This window comes from Semicossyphus pulcher, unplaced genomic scaffold (assembly GCF_022749685.1).
Source record: "Semicossyphus pulcher isolate SPU_LCO1_2020_fin unplaced genomic scaffold, fSemPul1.0.p SCAF_4, whole genome shotgun sequence".
Taxonomy (NCBI): Eukaryota; Metazoa; Chordata; class Actinopteri; order Labriformes; family Labridae; genus Semicossyphus; species Semicossyphus pulcher.
In genome coordinates, this window is record NW_027211715.1 from 26,911,401 (window position 1) to 26,929,277 (window position 17,877).

General features: G+C 43.6%; 1 protein-coding gene across 1 annotated transcript in view; it reads right to left on the minus strand.

The window, feature by feature from the left end:
- Positions 1 to 7,322, minus strand: part of raver2 (ribonucleoprotein, PTB-binding 2) — a 105,306-nt gene extending 97,984 nt beyond the window's left edge. The window contains exon 1 of the mRNA XM_069679518.1: positions 7,020 to 7,322. Within this exon, the coding sequence (XP_069535619.1) occupies positions 7,020 to 7,322 (303 nt within the window). The remainder of the gene's footprint in view (positions 1 to 7,019) is intronic.
- Positions 7,323 to 17,877: the final 10,555 nt, after the last annotated feature.

Here is a 17,877-nt window from a genome sequence, read left to right on the forward strand (position 1 = left end):
TGTCCTCGTATGAGGATGCAGGGTCTCAGGAGGTTAAAACATCAAGGTCGGACACATGACGACAGATGTCCACTCGTTAATTATACACCTTTACTTCCACAAGCTCACGTGATTTGTGTATCAGACTCCATGCCTTTGCACTATGGCTGCTGTATGAATGTTGGAGATACAGAACTCGTTAAAACTGGGACCAGCCAGATCCTGAACCGCAACTGTTCTATCTCACGTAATTACACGGCTGTGTTAAATACCTGATTCTGATTGGTTAATTACTGCATTCCGAGGTCTCTTATTTCTCAATAACAGACCGTTGCTATGGAGAACAGACCGTTGCTAGGGATTGCGGCTCTAATCACACAATCTGGAGGACTAACTGTAATCATATCAATCTGCCTAAAGAAGTCCAGTAAGTGTATTGCAGTTATGAAAAGTTATGGAATAATTGTTTGTGCACATAGTTTGCTTACATTCCCACCTGTTTTTCATTCAGATTGAAGATTTCAGATCGACTGTTTACATCAGATTTAATCAAAGACAGTCTGGTGTATACATAAGCTGACTTATTTCATTGGAACAGCTGTGTGACACGCACAGCAGTCACGAAAACATCATCTATTTGTCTTCTGTCTTTACTCTGTTTGGGCTTTTAAACCAAGGAACTTTTCCCAGGGACTTTGGGAGGTACTTGGTGCATTTCAGCTGCAAACACCAGGCAGACTGAGGCAGCACAATAAATCGAAATTTCATCATAATGGCTGTATGAGCATCTGCAATAAACACCTCGTAAAAGTCTGAATTTATCACAATGAATAAAAACAAAAAGGTTTTTTTGTAAACAAGCCATGCTTTCTCACTAAGCATGTGTATATCTTATCTATTGGATGGAGCCCTGGGTATAACGGCCATGCTTTCACACTATTCTGATGAAATCAGATGAAGCCCAAGTTAGCTATCCACCCTCACATTAATTGGTATCAATTCAGTGTTAAAAAAAACTGCTTTTATGGATTGATTTTGGATTCAGGCGGACATGTTTGTAGTACTCTCTGAAGGTACAGGGACTTTAAAGGGGGGTGGGGTATTACGCTAATTTCAAGCTTCATATTTCACTCTGTGATACCTGTGGAGTAGCTTAGCATAATTTACAGTTAAAAAAACTCTGCTCTGCTCTGTGAACTGTGTGAAACCTGGCGTTCACAGCAGCCTGCAGACTGAGCCGAGGAGCCTGGGGATTACTCCAACATACTTTTACCTACAGATTTCAAACTTCACCCACGTTCAGTCCGGACATCCAACATTGTAATTATGTATATGTCTTAAAATGTGAAACAGCATAATACCCCCTCTTTAAGATGAGACTTGCAGTACAAAATATTGCTGAATGGTGCAGAATGAGTCAGATGACTAATTTGCCTTTAACAAATGGGACTTTATACATTGGTGAAAACGCAGACAACAATGGGCTGGGGGAACCTTTAAGTCCCTTGAAAAGTATCCCGTTGAGCTAAAAGTCCTGGGTACTGTTGGTGGAAACGCTGCTTTAGACTTCAAGTTAATAAAGTTACTGTGAGAAACTTTCAAGAGGAGCAGGAATAACAGGACGGAGAGTGAAGATCACTCCTCACACACACTCATTATTTCTCCTTAGCCTTTTATCCAATTAGACTTCAGACAATCTTCCTTACTTGTCCGCTCAATGCATTTCACTGTCTTTCTAGGTCTAGGTCTCCAAGATGTTTTTCTCCAGTCACTCCAACAAAGTTTCTCTGAGACAATTTAACCAATCATAACCTGTCAGTCAAATATCTGCAGTTATTTTTACTGTCTTTCAGCTGCTGGTATAAAACCACACACACGTTGAGCCATTTCAAAGCTATGCCGTATATAAAGTAAATAAATAGACTGTATGATCTGCTAGGTCTGTCCTGGCTGTACAAACAGTAGTCAGTCAAACAGGTGGATCTGGAGGCCCAAACATCTGCAAAACCTCCAGTCGACTGATGCCACAGTAAACAGCTAAATCACAACGTCTGTGCGCGCAGGCTTGTAAGCGATGAAGGTGATGAAGCCTGCCCACCGTCAGGAGGGGTGGATTTCATGAACATCTGCTCCTGACACACACACACACACACACACACACACACACACACACACACATACACACACACGTGTGACATCAGACATCTCAGCATGCAAGGCCAAAGGAGGAAGTGGGTGGAAAGAGAACAGCTCAGGCACACGCTGTTTTGTGACATTTACATGTATTTGAGTTTACCTGAACATGCACACACACACACGCACGCACCCGCACACACACACACACACAGACAGAGTCTGACTGATGTCAAAAACAAACATACAAACTCATGCACATACACATCTTGCTCGAGTGTTGTGAATTTCTGAGAAACTCTGAATTATTCAAGAACTAAGAAGAAGTCCTTGGAAAGTAACCTCCTCCTCATGCACAAACACACACACACACACACACACACAGAATACAGCATCTATTTTACCCTCCAGTGCATCTACAAATATTGTTTTACTCTGTGCTTGAATAGAATTAAACATCAATTTTATTCTTTTTGATAATACAAGTGGGGTCTGGGGGGCACGGCAGAGGTGAGGGCAAAACTTTGGCTCAACTGCTTTGGAGCGCTTCGGTGCGAAGATGGAAAAATGTCCACTTTCAGACACAGAAAGCCAACTGCAGGTCATGTGACAAGAATGAACTAATCTGCTCCAAAGGACTTGCTTCACCCTTTCCATCCGTTGGCGTTGGGGGTATCCAGAAGAAAGGTCAACCAAGCAGGATCTTTTGGAAGAGCAAAAGAGGTTTTGGTTGGCACAACAGTAGTGGAACCTCCCCAAGCATCTTGGATGAAGTATGAAAGTGGCACAACAGGCGTTTACCACATGCTTTTAGATACTACATCTGAATTGCCACATGAGTCTGAATACTGTAAAAAAGTTGCAAAAGTCTTTTGTTGGTCCAGTCGGAGCTGCGCAGAGTCTGACAAGCAGCCAGTTGCAGCATCGATGGGGCTAAAGACTACACGTGAGGAGTGGATTTAGAAGAAGTGAGGTTGCCAGACCTCTGTGGCCTGATATTCATCTCTGCCTGAGACATGCAAGGATGCTGGGTAAACTCCTCAGTATCGTGGACAACACCGCTCACCCCCTGCACGCCACACTGGAGTCCTACCAGAGCACCTTCAGCGGTAGACTGAGACCACTGAGGAGCACCACAGAGCGCCACAGGAAGACTTTTCTACCTGTGTCCATGAGACTGTATAACTCCTCCCCGGAGCATGATGGGATTTTTTTTATCACCATAGCTTAGCGGTTAAATCACGCTACAGAGGCTACAGTCCTCGATGCGGCGGCCCCGGGTTTGACTCCCTCCCTCTGATGCGTGTCATTCCCCACTCTCTCTTCGCCTGTTTCCAACACTGTCCACTGTCCTCTCTTTGTCAGTAAAGGCATTAAAGCTAAAAAACCTTCATATGATGTCAAACAGTAATCAGGCCTCCTCGCACAATGCAGAACTGAAACATCAGCCAACAGCCAACAAAAGCAGATTAAAGTACTTTGGGTACTTAAGTCATTTGAATATGTTGAAAACTAAACCCTATTATATTCAGTGAGTGATTCAAAGGGATTTGGATTGGATACGTTGGTTCAATAGTGGGGTTTTTCAGTAAAGTTCAACTAATAGCATTTTCGATAACCCTATCCATAGATGGAAAACGTATAAAAAGTCATTCAATATTCTCCTCTTGTTCCATCCCTCTTTCCTCACACAACTCTTCTGTCTTCCCGTCTCTCCTCCTCTCAAAGCACTCTCCTCCTCCGGTTGTTCCCCATCCCCCCACTCCTCTCTGAGATGAGGGCTGTCAGCAGGGCCATATATCTGATACAGTGCACCATGGACTCACACACACATATATCCACTCTGCGATACAGCGCGCACTAATGGGGCAGCGGGTATGACGGGAATGGGAGCTGGAGTCTGCTGGGCGTGGTTGGGTCCATCAGACAGGTTATATAAGACAGTGACAAGGATTTTTCCTTTCGTCATATGTAGAAGCTTGTGATATTAAGATGGTGTTATGTCAACACCGGCTGTATGAATATCACTGGATTCGTGTACGGGATCAGGGAAGAGTAGCTTTAGATTTCAAGTGTGCATGAGAAAGAAATAAACCCAGGTAGCGTGAGTATTTATGTCAGTCAGGCTGCAACTGATCATTACTTTCATTACTGATTTTTATCGATTATTATTTCAATTAACCGATGAATCATTTATTCAATTAAATGTGAGAAAAAAGACCAATAATACCACATTTAAATCGCTTTTTTCATCCAATCACTTTTGAAAAACCAAAAATATTCAATTTATCATAGAAAAAAACAACAAATCCTTACACTTAAGAGGCTTTTATAATAAAATGTTGAGCAATTTTGTGTCATAAAAGATTTAAGTGATTTAATTTAAAGACCCCCTCCAGAGAAAATCAAGTGTTTAACCTTGTAAACATCTCCATGTGGTGTTCTTCATGTGCTACGAGACATATCAGGGACAACATCAGCAGTCATCTCCATGGCTGGGCCTGTCTGCTTTTAAACTGCAGTGTACCAAGGACAGGCTGAACAACACGTTTTCAGATTGGCAGGTTTGAGACGTCACAAACCTAAGGAGCCAATCCCGTTAATGGACGGGGTGATGCTATGCATATGATTATGTGTAACCTATGGCAACCACTTTGGCGATGCGCGAGCCAGCTGTAACCGTCATCGTAATTTTCGCAAACTCACTACTGATTACTAACGTTAACGTTACTGCTACTGATTACTACATTTCAAGCTAGCTAAGTTTCAACAAGTTGCCACTAAACGATGGCAGAGACGTGTTTTGTTTTTGTGACGGAGGGGGCGGTTGGAAATGTGCATAGTGGGCGGGGATTTTTTTAATGAGGGAGGAAGAGGAGATGCATTGGAGGATTTTTACAAGGTAATTAAACGTATTTTGCAGAAAAAACATATCAGACACATTTTATTATTTCAAGCAGAGCATTTTATATGTCTTAAAACATGACTGGAGCTGCTCTTTAAAGTTTTTGCACATTGCTCTTGCTGATAAACTCCACTAATTATCTCTGCAGCCTTTCAAACAGAAACATGCGCAGCTAATTGAACATTTAAAACCCCAACACACAATCAGAAATACAAATACTGGTCATGCACGGTTATATTTTTATCCTGCTGTTGGTGGTTACAATATTTTGGAGTGCTGAGGTTTGAAAGGATATTGTTGTAAATAAGCTGCCACAGGACTGTTATATAGATCTACACATACAATATGCAGACTGAGCTAATGTCAGTTCAGCTGTATCCCTACCAGAACTGCTCCTTTAAATGTTTAAATTCATGAGGCATGTTCAGCAGAGCAGGCGTCATACAGCCCTGCTCTGCTCGGGCTCACTAAACACATCGTACTCCTTCTGACACATGAATCATGTTGAAAATATACACAGAGAAAGACATGCCACTACTGCTGCTTCACCTGATCCAAGACTTCTCTCTCTTTCCCCTCCGTTTCTCATTCTCTCACACACAACATGCAGTCAGTCACGCTTTCTTTTTCCTCTCCCTTTTCTCCTCACAAACACACACACACACACAAACATGCGCAAACACCAGGCAGGGTGCAGGTTCTTCTTGGCAGCGTGCCTCTTTCTAAGAGTGTTTGGTGCTACAACCCTGAAGGAATACACCCTCTGCTGCTCCTCCGACACTCACGATGGCTCACATGCTGACACGAGTGATGAATGACAGTTAGTGGAGGGGACCAAAAAAGGTCTTTAAGTTATAAACAGTGAAGCCTCTCTGAGGCTTTTGACGAGAAACATGCGGACAAAGTTCTCATGTTGCAATAAACATGAAAGATAAACTGACTGACCTGCTTTTGCCACCAGAAATAGTGGATTCAACCAGTTGTGTGTTGTAAATATAACAATCAAAGCTAGCTGAAGGAGCTGTAACTCTATTATAATTTGTTTTTACTATGAGTCTGTAACCCTAAAGACATAAAGGCTTTTTATTAATTACCCCTCTTAGTTCCTTACATCCTTTCAATAACTTTAACTTGGAACTGAAGAGCACCACAGAGGGAACTTTTTTTCACAAGCTTTTTTAAAACCCATGCAGCACTCCATGCATCTGCTTTCTTAAATATCTGTACTGCAAAAACATCCTGGGTGAGAACATTAGCTGTACAAAGCCTTAGCAACATTAGCTAATTACAATGCAATTCGTTATTGTGCAAGTTGTATAGCTGCAAAAAGTTACAAGAAGCATAAAGAAAAGGCAGAACCACCACAGATGTTACCTCACTGTGGCAAAAACACAATGTACATGTCAAATTATATATTAATGTAGTGAGAGATAATGTGGATAAACTATAATGCCGAGCTTGTGTGGTATACAGGTGTATGGATGTTTACCTCGCCCTGCAAAGATGTACTGTGTGGGTCTGAATGACAGAGATAAGGGACTTTATCTGCAGTATCTGTTGCAATGAAAGCTAGCTTTTACAAGACGTTTAGAAGCACAATTATTCACTAAAATGTCACAAGAACAAGGTGACATTTATACTATTGATTCAGACGAATAACTTTAATTATATTTTCTGATAAAGGTTTGTTTACATCGTGTAATACGTAAATAAAACTACACAGGCTTTATAGTAGACGACATTTATGCAACAACACGACCATAAATATGGTAAAAAAATTAAATCAGCCTTTATATATGTCGAATTCGTTGGGGATGTGGTTTTGTATTAGATTGGGTAAATCACGTCTATGAAGCATCAGGCACCAGGTCTCTATTTACATTTTAAAAAGGGTATTAAAAGTCCAAATTAAACTTCTGACACATGAGACAGCGTAAGACCAACAAACCAGGTGACCCACGCTACTTTCCCTCTAGTTTCCCCTCTGTGTACTACCGTGTACCTGGTTCGTGGTGTCAGGCGGCAGGTTCTTAATGAGGATTTTCCTCCTGTTGCTCAGCTCCTGACGAGTTTTGGCCAGCCTCCTCTCGATCTCCTCCGGCTCCAGGTCCGGCAGGTCCCGGAGACTTATCCCCGAGTCGGAGGGCTGAGTTCCGGCTGCCGCTGCCACCGCCGCCGCCGCCGCCGCCGCCTCCTCATCCTCCGGCTGCCGGCTCTCGGGGCTGTCCATGTCCGGGGAAAGTGTGCTCTCCCCGGCTAGAGAAGAGTGAACGCTCGGCGGCTGGATGGATGGGGCTGCCGCCATCTTGGGTAGCTGAGTGAAAAGTGTGAGGGAAGTGAGTGAGAGAGGGAGAGAGAGAGAGGGAGAGAGAGCAGGTGGGAGGTGTGTCAGTGGAAGAGTGAAAGAGCGAGAGAAAGGTAAAACAACCTGCATTAAACGCAAAAAGAGACTGTAGTTGTTTGGACTGTAACATTGCTTTAGTTGATTCAAGCAAACTAATGTTGCCCCTTAATCTATGTTATATTCTTGCAATAAAATATTAATTTATTTTCTAACTAATCTACGTTCATATTTTCATGTTTGACCAAATGACGTATTTAACCTTTTATTTTGTTTTGTTGCTGGTTATTCTATGTGGGACAGCTTCACGAAAAAAAACTCAAGCAGGATTTTATTATATATATATTTTTTAACTTATTAATTTAAAGGTTAAAGTAGGAGAATGCTGTAGCAGAAAGGTAAAACGACTTGTTGAAATGTCAGCGTCTCACATTGTTTCTTGCACGTCAGGCTGCTCCTCGGAATCGTAGCGACCTCATCTGTCTGCTGAATGTATGGAAGCCGATGAAGGTCCGTCAATATCACAATCAGCAGGGCCCTGCACACACATTTTTGGGGGCAGGGGCTCGAGCAAAAAAAAGGGCACTTGCCCCACCAACATGCACTATTCCCAGCCTGATGTTATATTCTACTGAAAGACTTATTTTTGGTTGCTTTCATTATTATAACAGTGCCTTACAGTGAGTGCTTCCTAGATTCATAACACATATTTTTCGTGGATACTTTGCATTTCCGTCTTTATATGTGATTTGATTTTTGTTTGTTTGTTTAAATTAAGAGCACATTTTCGACTCTGAGGGCACAAGGGCAGGGGCTCAAGCCCCCCTTGGGTCCCATCTGTGCATGTGCCTGACAATCAGACTGTAACATGTATTTTTTTTTCGCTTGGAAAGGCTGCTTGTAATCAGAGAAACTGAAGGGTTGCATGATTTTTGCATCACATCCATCTAAAATCCCCAGATTTTAGGCGAAAACAAGAAGGAGTGAATTTATAATCAGCCACATGTTGAGTTTGGCAAGTGTTATATGTTATGTAAAGTACATTCTGGATAGTATTGAAGGACTTAATTTATGCACAATGTTTAACACATGGGAACAAAGAGAAATTCAGTTCTTATTTTCTTCTAAAGCCCAATTAGCACATTCATTCTTTTGGTCACAGAGAGAAAAAGAGAGAGAGAGGCATTCGTTGGAGAATATCTCTAAACCACCACAGCTTTCCTGTTCCTAATGTGCAAAATGTGACCATGAATGGCTGTGTGCCTTCCCTCCGCTCTACCCAAGTCATCCAGTGAATGCCAAACTAGCAGCCAACCAACCGAGCATGCCTGCCTGCCTGCCTGCCTGCCCACCGTGGGTGGAAAGCTGCTCCTGGCACACACAAAGGGAACAGAGCTCCCCGCCGAGTCCTCACAATGCTTATGTAGCTTCCGCAGGCTGCATGAGTTGCTGCTGACAGACACACACACTGTATACTCTCCCTCTCAAGATGCACTCACACTCGTGTAGGCCCACAAACATGTCAGCAAGAACACATCAACCCACTAAAGAAATATTTAGAGCGCGATTATGCCGAGGCCTGTAAGAAGAGAGGGTGAAATGGAGCTCCATCATCCATCCTCCGTGTTCTCTCTCTCGCCATCTGTGTGAAGCGTTTCTTGGCAGATCCGATTCCAGACAATCACAGTTGTCAGTGGGTGAAAATGATCTCGCTTTGCCAAGTGGTTGAACCAGTGTAACTAAAACCCGCCGACTGTATATGGACAGTTTGCATGAGTGCTTCAATCAAGCGTACGCTCAAGTCCACTCAAGGGCGGAAAGGCCAAAGAAAATGACGTTTTATGCCACTGCAAACAAACAGAAATGAGATATACTCTATCAGTTTGATTCTACTTGGCATTATATGTGCTAAAAATCCAGGTCATAATCATGTCGACTTGTACCTTCACCATGACACCTGTATGAGGGGGTTATTTTACCTCCAAAAAGGCAAACATTGGAGCTTTTATTTTCTCATTTTTGAGGGAAAAAGAGGATTTGAGGATGCAGCACCTGCGTCTGCATAAAAAAGAAATAATAGCTCAAACAATGAGTTGACTAATCAGTTAATCGTTTTAGTAATTTTCCAAGCAAAAATGCCTTATGTGAGATCCTCCCAGCTGGTGAAGTAAACGTTATATTTTGAGGTTTTTAGCGTCTTGTCGGGCATCTGAGGACAGCCAAAATAGAATTTAAAATTGGCGCTATTTTCTTGTACCTGTCTGTCATGTCCAGCTCTGCGTCTTTCCTTGCAGTATTGATTTCCCGTTTTATTTTGTGTTGCTTACCTCTCCTCTCGTTTCAGATCCTCCACTTCCTGCCCTCATGTGTTCGCCCCGCCCCGATTGTTTCCAGCTGCGTCTCACTGTGTTCCCCTCTCCCCTTCCTTCTGTGCCAGTTCGTCTGCAGTGTCAAACATCCAAGCCAAGTTTCTTGTGTAAGACTTGTTTGGATTTTGATCTTTGCCGTGTGTTTTTTGACTACGACCTTTCCTATTCCTTTTTGTGGATTTGTTTGCCTGAGCTTTTACAGTGTTCAGAGTCGTGCTTACGAGTCCTTTCACCTGTGGTTCTGTGGTCGCTATACTGTCCAGGTTGTCCAGCCTCTTGTCCAATAACAGCTGGGATCAGCTCCAGCCCCCTGCAACCTTTAACAGGATAAGTGGAATAGATAATGGATGAATGGACGGACTGTTTTGTTGTATTTTACTGAAAAAAAAGCCCTTATAGAAGGTTTAAGGTTTAACCTGTTTCCTTTTTCATCAGGCTGCATGTCGGACTCCTTTCACATATGAACTCCAGACAATCAGGTCCTGACATTGACCCAGAGTTGCCATTTCACACGTCGCCACGCAGCAACAGATTGCCTGTTTGAATCAGGTTCTCAACTACTGAAAATACTCTGTTTAGTTCAGCCGGGGGTTTCAGCGTGCAGGAGGAGGAGGCCCCTTCAGTAATGGTGATTGTTTTTGAGTTAATATCTATCCATCCATCATCTATACCGCTTATCCTGTTCAGGGAGCCAACCCCAGCTGTCACCGGGCGAGAGGCAGGGCGCACCCCGGACTGACCTCCAGCCAGTCACAGACCCTGTATGTTTCAGCATACTAACGCAAGAGTGGAAATCTTTCGACAGGCAACTGAGGCCAGCAGAAACGACTGGCCTGGATAATTACCTGCTGCGTTTACACACATCGTTTACACACAGCAGACTCGTCCTGGGCGCCAGTTTAGCTTAGCCATGAAATTGTGCGTACCATGTACAGAGGCTCAGTCCTTCACGCAGCGACCCCAGGCTCGACTCCGACCCTTGGTCCTTTGCAGCATGTCATCCACACTCTCTCTTCCCATATTTCTGACTATATACACTGTCCTATCAGATTAAGGCCAGAGCCAAAACATCATCTTAAAAAAAAACAGACTCGTTCCAGGGGGCTGGATGGTTAAAACCCTATTAAATTCCAGGTCACTGGATTAGGACATTTGCGTTTTACCTGCAGCCCCTCCAGGTACTGTCTGACATCTTCAGGAGTCCGGTGCATGTGTGAAAGGGGCGACAGACTTCTCTGTCTTCCTGAGAATCATAAGGTCAGAAATGCTCCTGACCAACATTCATCCTACATGTTTTCTGTCCGGCTGCAATCAGCTGAAACAAAGACATTTTTCACACTTGATAAACACTGAAGAGAAGTCAGGTTTGGATGAAACCGCAGCTCAAACAATAGCCGGCGCCTCCTGACAGATTGGAGGACATGAATCATTGAGCAGTGGTTCTCTGAAAAGACAGCAAGGACTCGCCTGTCACTCGCACAGGCTGATTTCTGTCGACGCATGAATCACTCCACTAAGTGCTAAACAACGTTTCCATGAGAGAACAATTAATTTGTTCTCTCAGTTCCCCTGGCACAAACGCGTGCCACGCACACACACACATGCATTAACTCATGTCATCCTCTCCGCACAGTCACACAAACTCTGCATCTTCAAAGCCATTTTACTCATGTGCGAGTCAAACCTCATCATAATGGGCCGTGCTTGACAAACCAAGGGAAAAGAGAGATGTTAGTCCCTCTCCATGTGAGCCCTGCTGGTGCTCCAGCGTGTCAGCCAGTGATTCACAGCCGTTAGGAGTGGGTGGGAGAGGAGAGAGAGAAGAAGAAAGCGGAGGGGGGAAAAACACGCTAGCCGCTGCTCGCTGGGACTGAGAGTGTGAGGGCGTGGGTGGGCAGAGTGGCTGAACGGGCAAAGCAGGCACCTGGGATGAGCTCAGTAGGCGTTAGGATGGATGGGAGGAGAGGAGAGGAGAGGGAACAGGGAATGAGAGAGGTAGGGAGGGGAGGAGGATGAACCCTAAATGGCAAAGTGGTTTGTGCGCGTAGGAGTCGATAGTGAGCACATACACGTCTGTGTGTGTGTATCCTGTGTGATTATGGACATTTTACTTTGAAATCCTGACAGGAATGCAGGAGGAGGTGTAAAATAGATCTCCCTATACATCAGATATATTCAATGACTTCTAAGAAGGATGTGCAAAAGAGACGAACATTTTCATTTCTTCTTGTCTTGTGAAGCTAAGAATTTTAATGTTAACAATGCACCTTTTTAATCACTTTCACAGTCCGACATGTTTACTTCAACGAAGACGCGAATCAGTCAGAATCAACGAGAAACAGCTACGAGTTCGGCTTACCTGAGAAACCAGCCTGCCGCAGGCGTAGTGATACTGGATTTGTTGAGGGAGAAAATAGTGCAAAAAGAACGACGCAGTGTGTTGTTTTTGTAGGGCAAAACTTTTTGGTTTCATGACCCTGGTATCTCACTGGAACTACTTAGTCTACGTTTGGAACAGGACAGAAGACTCTGTGTTTGTCCAGCACATCCCACAGATGCTCGATTGGATTGAGATCTGGAGAATTTGGAGGCCAAGTCAACACCTTGTTCTTGTTGTCGTGTTCCTCAAACCATTCCTGAACCATTGTTGCAGCGTGGCAGGGCGCATTATCCTGCTGAAAGCGGCCACTGCCATTAGGGAATACTGTTTCCATGAAGGGGTGTACCTGGTCCGCAGCAATGTTAAGGTAGGTGCTACGTGTCAAAGTAACATCCACATGGATGGCAGGACCCAGGGTTTCCCTGCAGAACATTGCCCAAAGCATCACACTGCCTCTGCCAGGTTGCCTCCTTCCAAACGGCTTCGGCCTTCGCTCCCCACGCGCATCATTGAGCCTTAGCCACACATGACCCTGTCGCCGGTTCGCTGGTTTTCCTTCCTTGGACCACTCTAGGTAGGTACTGACCACTGCAGACTGGGAGCTGCCGTTTTGGAGATGCTCTGACCCAGTTGTCTAGCCATCACAGTTTGGCCCTTGTTACAGTCACGCACATCCTTATGGTTGCCCATTTTTTCTAATTCCAACACTTCAGCGTCGAGGACAAACTGTTCACATGCTGCCTAATATATCCCACCCACTGACAGGTGCCATTGTAACAAGTTACTGTTATTCACTTCACCTGTCAGTGGTCATAATGTTATGGCTGATCAGTGTCTTCCCTCTCGTTGCCTGTGTTCCTTTGTCGTCTCGTTCCAGCCCCTTTTCCCTGTGCTCGTGAGTGTTTTCATGCACTGACCTTTGCCCGTTTTTCGACTCTGCCTTTTTGCCTGCCTCTTTAGATTTGTTGCTGTTTTTTGACTCTCTGTGTGTAAGTACATTTTCTCATGCTTTTCCCATATGTATAAGTGTATTTAAATAATTAAAGGGCCGGTTGGAGCTGTTAGAGGGAGGCCTGCTGGATATTCCTGCCTTACATATACGAGTATGTGCTGTGTGCTCATAAATGTCCGCCGCTTCTGCGTGGCTTCCTTTGTCTTCCTGCATAGCAGAGATTAAGGGACATGTGACCTACTAAAAAAAGCTGACCTAAACCCACGGGGACGATATGCACAAGAGTTCCCTGTCCACTCATGTCCTAATTACAGTGGTCATAAGAAAACCTCCTCACCAGAGCGTCAGGGAAGTTTTATTTATGTGGCCAGTAAGTGGATCAGTAATGAGAATGATGCATCTTTTTAGCTCTCCCTGTTTTTAACCTGAGCATGACTCAAGTTTGTACTTTTTTAAATGTCTTCATCCCTCTAAAAGCACCAGTTTTATTTAAGGTATGGTTACTGCAAAGTATTCAGGCTATAACACGACTTTTTCTCTTTGCAAAGCTCATGTTATAGTATAGAAAGCATTGTCCTTCAAATTGATTTCAAAGTGTTTTCATTTCCTCACATGCAGGACTTAAGATGATTACACTGCTAAGGTGCATTTGGGAAAGTGGGACTCTGGTCTGCACAAAATCTGCTGCCAGTGCATGTCTGCTGTACCAGTTGGCAGAGCGAGGACTGACTGAAACGACCCGAGGGTGCTTGGACACCGAGCTCAGTGCTCTAATTCACAGCGATTCCCTGGCAGCGAGCGGCAGACAGCTTGGGAGGAAGAGGGAGACGAGAGGAAATACAGTGACAGGGAAGAAGAGACAACGACAGGGCCATGCAGGGGAGGTTTGAATGAATACTGACAAGCTGGTCGGGTTTATGGGACATAGTGACAGGAGGACAGGCAGACAGGTAAATGTGGAGGAATAGAGCCTGCTCTCCTTCAGCTTTAACAGTCATGAACTACTTCCCTCAACAACTCACTCAGCTGCCCTCTAGACCTCCTCTTTAAATAGGCAAAGATACAGAACTTGTCAGAAACCACCTTTGCTGACCGACTCTGTTGTTCAACGGAGTCAGATTTTGCATCTGAAAAGAGAAGATCAAGTGAAAGCATCAAAGGACATTGACCTTGCAGATTCACAGGTGCTCTGTTTGAAGTTCTCAGATGAAATCTTTTCAAGAAGCTACCATCGCCCTCTGTGTCTCTTTCAGTATTAAAATATATCATTTGATGTAGCATTAAAATACATCAGAAGATCCACTCTGAACCAAAACTTTCTCCCGTCTCTTTGAAATGTTAAAAGGATTCAAGAACAGTAAAATATTCTTTTACACAGATTGTCGGTCAAATAAGATAAAGGAGGCTGAACGGTGGTGCAGTGGTTCGTGCTGCCGCCTCACAGCTAGAAGGTTCCAGGTTCTAATCCCAGTTCAGACGTAAGGGGCCTTAAAGGAGCAAGTCGCCCCTGGAAAAAGCCGCTGTCAGTCAAAGCTGGTGTTCTCTGTAATCGATAGAAGGAATAACATTAAAGTTGGCGCCATAGCTGCAGAGAAAGTTGTACAAACAGCTCGTGGTTTCGCCCATTCTACATTCCTACAACACCCAGCATGCATTGCGCCCCTTCCTCTGAAAGGAACGGCCCAGCGAGAGACGCTGGAGTGAAATACTACCGTTTTCGCTGTAGGCAATAGCTCAGAGCGGTACAGAATCTGAAATACGACGAGAATATACCGGTGGATCGTCTAAAAAATCTTCAGTCTACATTTCAAACCTGACGACACATCGGAGGCGGCTGTCCTAGATTGAGGAAGTGTAGTTTAGTTCCCTGGCAATTTCAAAACCTCCGGCAGACTACATAAAAGGGGTCATCTGGCGGAGGTTTTCCAGGGTCTGTTAGAGAAGAGGATAGTATCCTCCAAAGGCCTCCTCTCGCCCCAATGACAGCTGTGAAACGCTCCAGCCCCACCACGACCCTGAACAGGATAAGCGGTAAAGATTATGGATGAGATGGATGAGTTATCAGTTATTTAGTTGTGCCTTATGTGAGCAAGAGCCAAACTTATACATAATCTTCCCTGTCTTAATGGGACAATGAAACTTGACACTGACCAAATTTTTCAGGGTAGCTTGCCACAAAAAGCGTCTACATTTTTAAAGAGGACGGAAGTTTTTTTATCGCCATATTTGAAAGCAGACTTCTGCCCTCACTGTGCCTTTACATGCACAGCAAAAAAGGTTGACACGAGGAGGTGACCTGTGAAATTGCAATGTGAAAACAGCATTGACGAAGAAAATAAAAGATACAGCTGTGTGACAAGGAACCTTGAACTTAAAGTTCAAGACCCAGATTCAAAGTGTTATTCAGTAAGACTGTCCTTCAATACAATCTCACAAATAGTCAATGTTAATGTTTACAACGTGTGAGGTTTAGACAGCTTGTACAGTAGCTAGCTTGGAAAGAAGTGAACTAAACTTAATAAACGACAAAACAATCATAAACCAGTTCATGTCAAGGTTGTGGTTTTGAATAAAATGGTAGAGGACCCAGGTGCAGACTTAAGAGTTATTAAATCACTAACAGAAAGGCAAACAAAACGCAGAACTAAAGTTCACAGAGTCCAATGGTGGCAGCGGAATCCAAAAATCCAAAAACAAAGGTACGGTGCATAATACGATGAAATACAAGAGATCCCACAAAGAACGAAAGACGAACGAGGACCTCACACAAGACTGGGGAACACAGACTCAATAAACTTGGGAGGTGAGGCTCATCAGACACAGGTGAGACAATCAAGGGGCAGGTGAAAACAATAAGGGCAGGGCACATAATCAAACAAGCAGGAAACACACAGAAAGGCAGGAAGTGGATCAACACCAGCGACAAATGCTGTGTTTGAAATGTCATACTATACTAGCAGTACGTACTGATTTGGCCAAAATGTAGTTTGTAGTATGCAAACAAAAATACCCAGATGTACTGATTCGGAAAAAACTCCAGTATGCATCGGACCAGTCTACTTCGTCTACTGTATCCCACAATGCAAAGCGCTGGAATGTCACAGCGGCAGTTGAAACGACGGACAGCAGCAGCATTCCAGCAGAGGGGGGCGCTAATGCTAAAGAAGGGGTGGTTATTGTTTACTTCCGCCTGGCGTAGCATACTGCAAAATGAATTCAAAAAGCTCCTCCATACTACATACTACAGCTGAACACAGTATGCAGTATATGGTATAGTATGTAGTATATAGTACGGCATTTCGAACACAGCCAATGTAACAAAGTAAAACAGGAGATGATATTTGAACCCCGAAATACAAATCAAAAACATAACTAAACTAGACCGAAATCAGGACAGCTAAAGTAAAAAAGTACAGACCGGACATGCTCCAAAAGACAGTAATGCTTCAACTTTTGTTTTAATAGATTTCGGGCAGAAATAGAGGTCTTTGGAAGTGAGGAAAAACATATAAAAGGCTACACAAACTATTGCTTTTAATTTGATCAGAACATTGTAGGTGTTTTTCTTTTCATTGGATCATTTGTTGACAATAAGAATATATAAAGAATATCCCCAAAATTTAACAAGTACTAAACTGGTTAATAAGGTGATAATGTAACTTTTTTATTTCTAAGAGTAAACCCCCCTCAAAGGAAAAACCGCAGCAGCCTGTTGTTATATTATTGTATCACCACCATGTTGCCTCTCCATCTGTGGCTGTTTCCCTGTGTCCCCCCGGCAGGAAACATTGTATGAACAGAAAGGCCTCATAAATAACTGATAATGCTATTCTTCCCCAGACCACAAATGGCATGACCTACGGCCAAAGGCTTAAAACACACTCCTCTTGTGGAGCCAAGCGCAGATCAGGCCTGAATTTACTCTGCACTGCCCTGTTTCTTGAAGCAGGGCTCAAAAGCTAAAATGCACCTTGTGGGGTGATTTCTTTTACGGTTTAGTAACCAAGAGATGTTTTAGAGTGATTTCAAACAATGTTTCCTTACCTCGAAACCCATAAACACACACATATTGTAGAGACTGTTTGATCCCAATCAGGTCAAATATATTAGGGGTTTTAGTGTTAAAAAAATTGACTCAATGGCTACTGGGTCAGACAAATATCCCAGTTCAAAATAGTACCCATGTCATTAAAACTCCTGCCTTCCAAACAAGGCCAAAAAGCCTCTGAAGAGCAGCTTTTTGGAGAGTATGTGTCCTAAATGTCCCTGCATGAACCAGAAAGCATAATAGAGGCTAGAGAGCCATTAGACAGTATTACTCTGCTGTCCGTGCACGCGAGTACTGGGCCAGGTTATTGACACAACACACAAAATCCCTGTCAGATAATCCCTCTGGTTTACTGTGTGAGGATGTTTTTGGGTGACCTTTTTATGACCTCCTACAGTAACAACATTAAGGCTCAACTGAATAAAACAACATTTGGGCCTTAATGTCGGCAATAAAGATTTAGTTTTTAGCTTATTGTTTGAATGTGCGGAGATAAGTTTCCAGCAACGATGAATCACAGCAACAGTTTCTTAGTTCTTCTGTTGTACTTCTTGAGACGAGTGTCTGGTTTCTCTGGTTTATGGGTCTGAATAAATCAGCTATTTTGGTCTTAATGTAGCTTAGTGTATGCTTGAATAGCTACCGAGATGCTGTTGTGCTTAAAGCTACTTAGAGGAACTTTCAGGTTTTGCCAATTTTCGCGACACCTGTGGACAAATCAGTGCGTCTTATCTCTTTGCTGATCTTGTCCGACACATATAAGCAGTTTT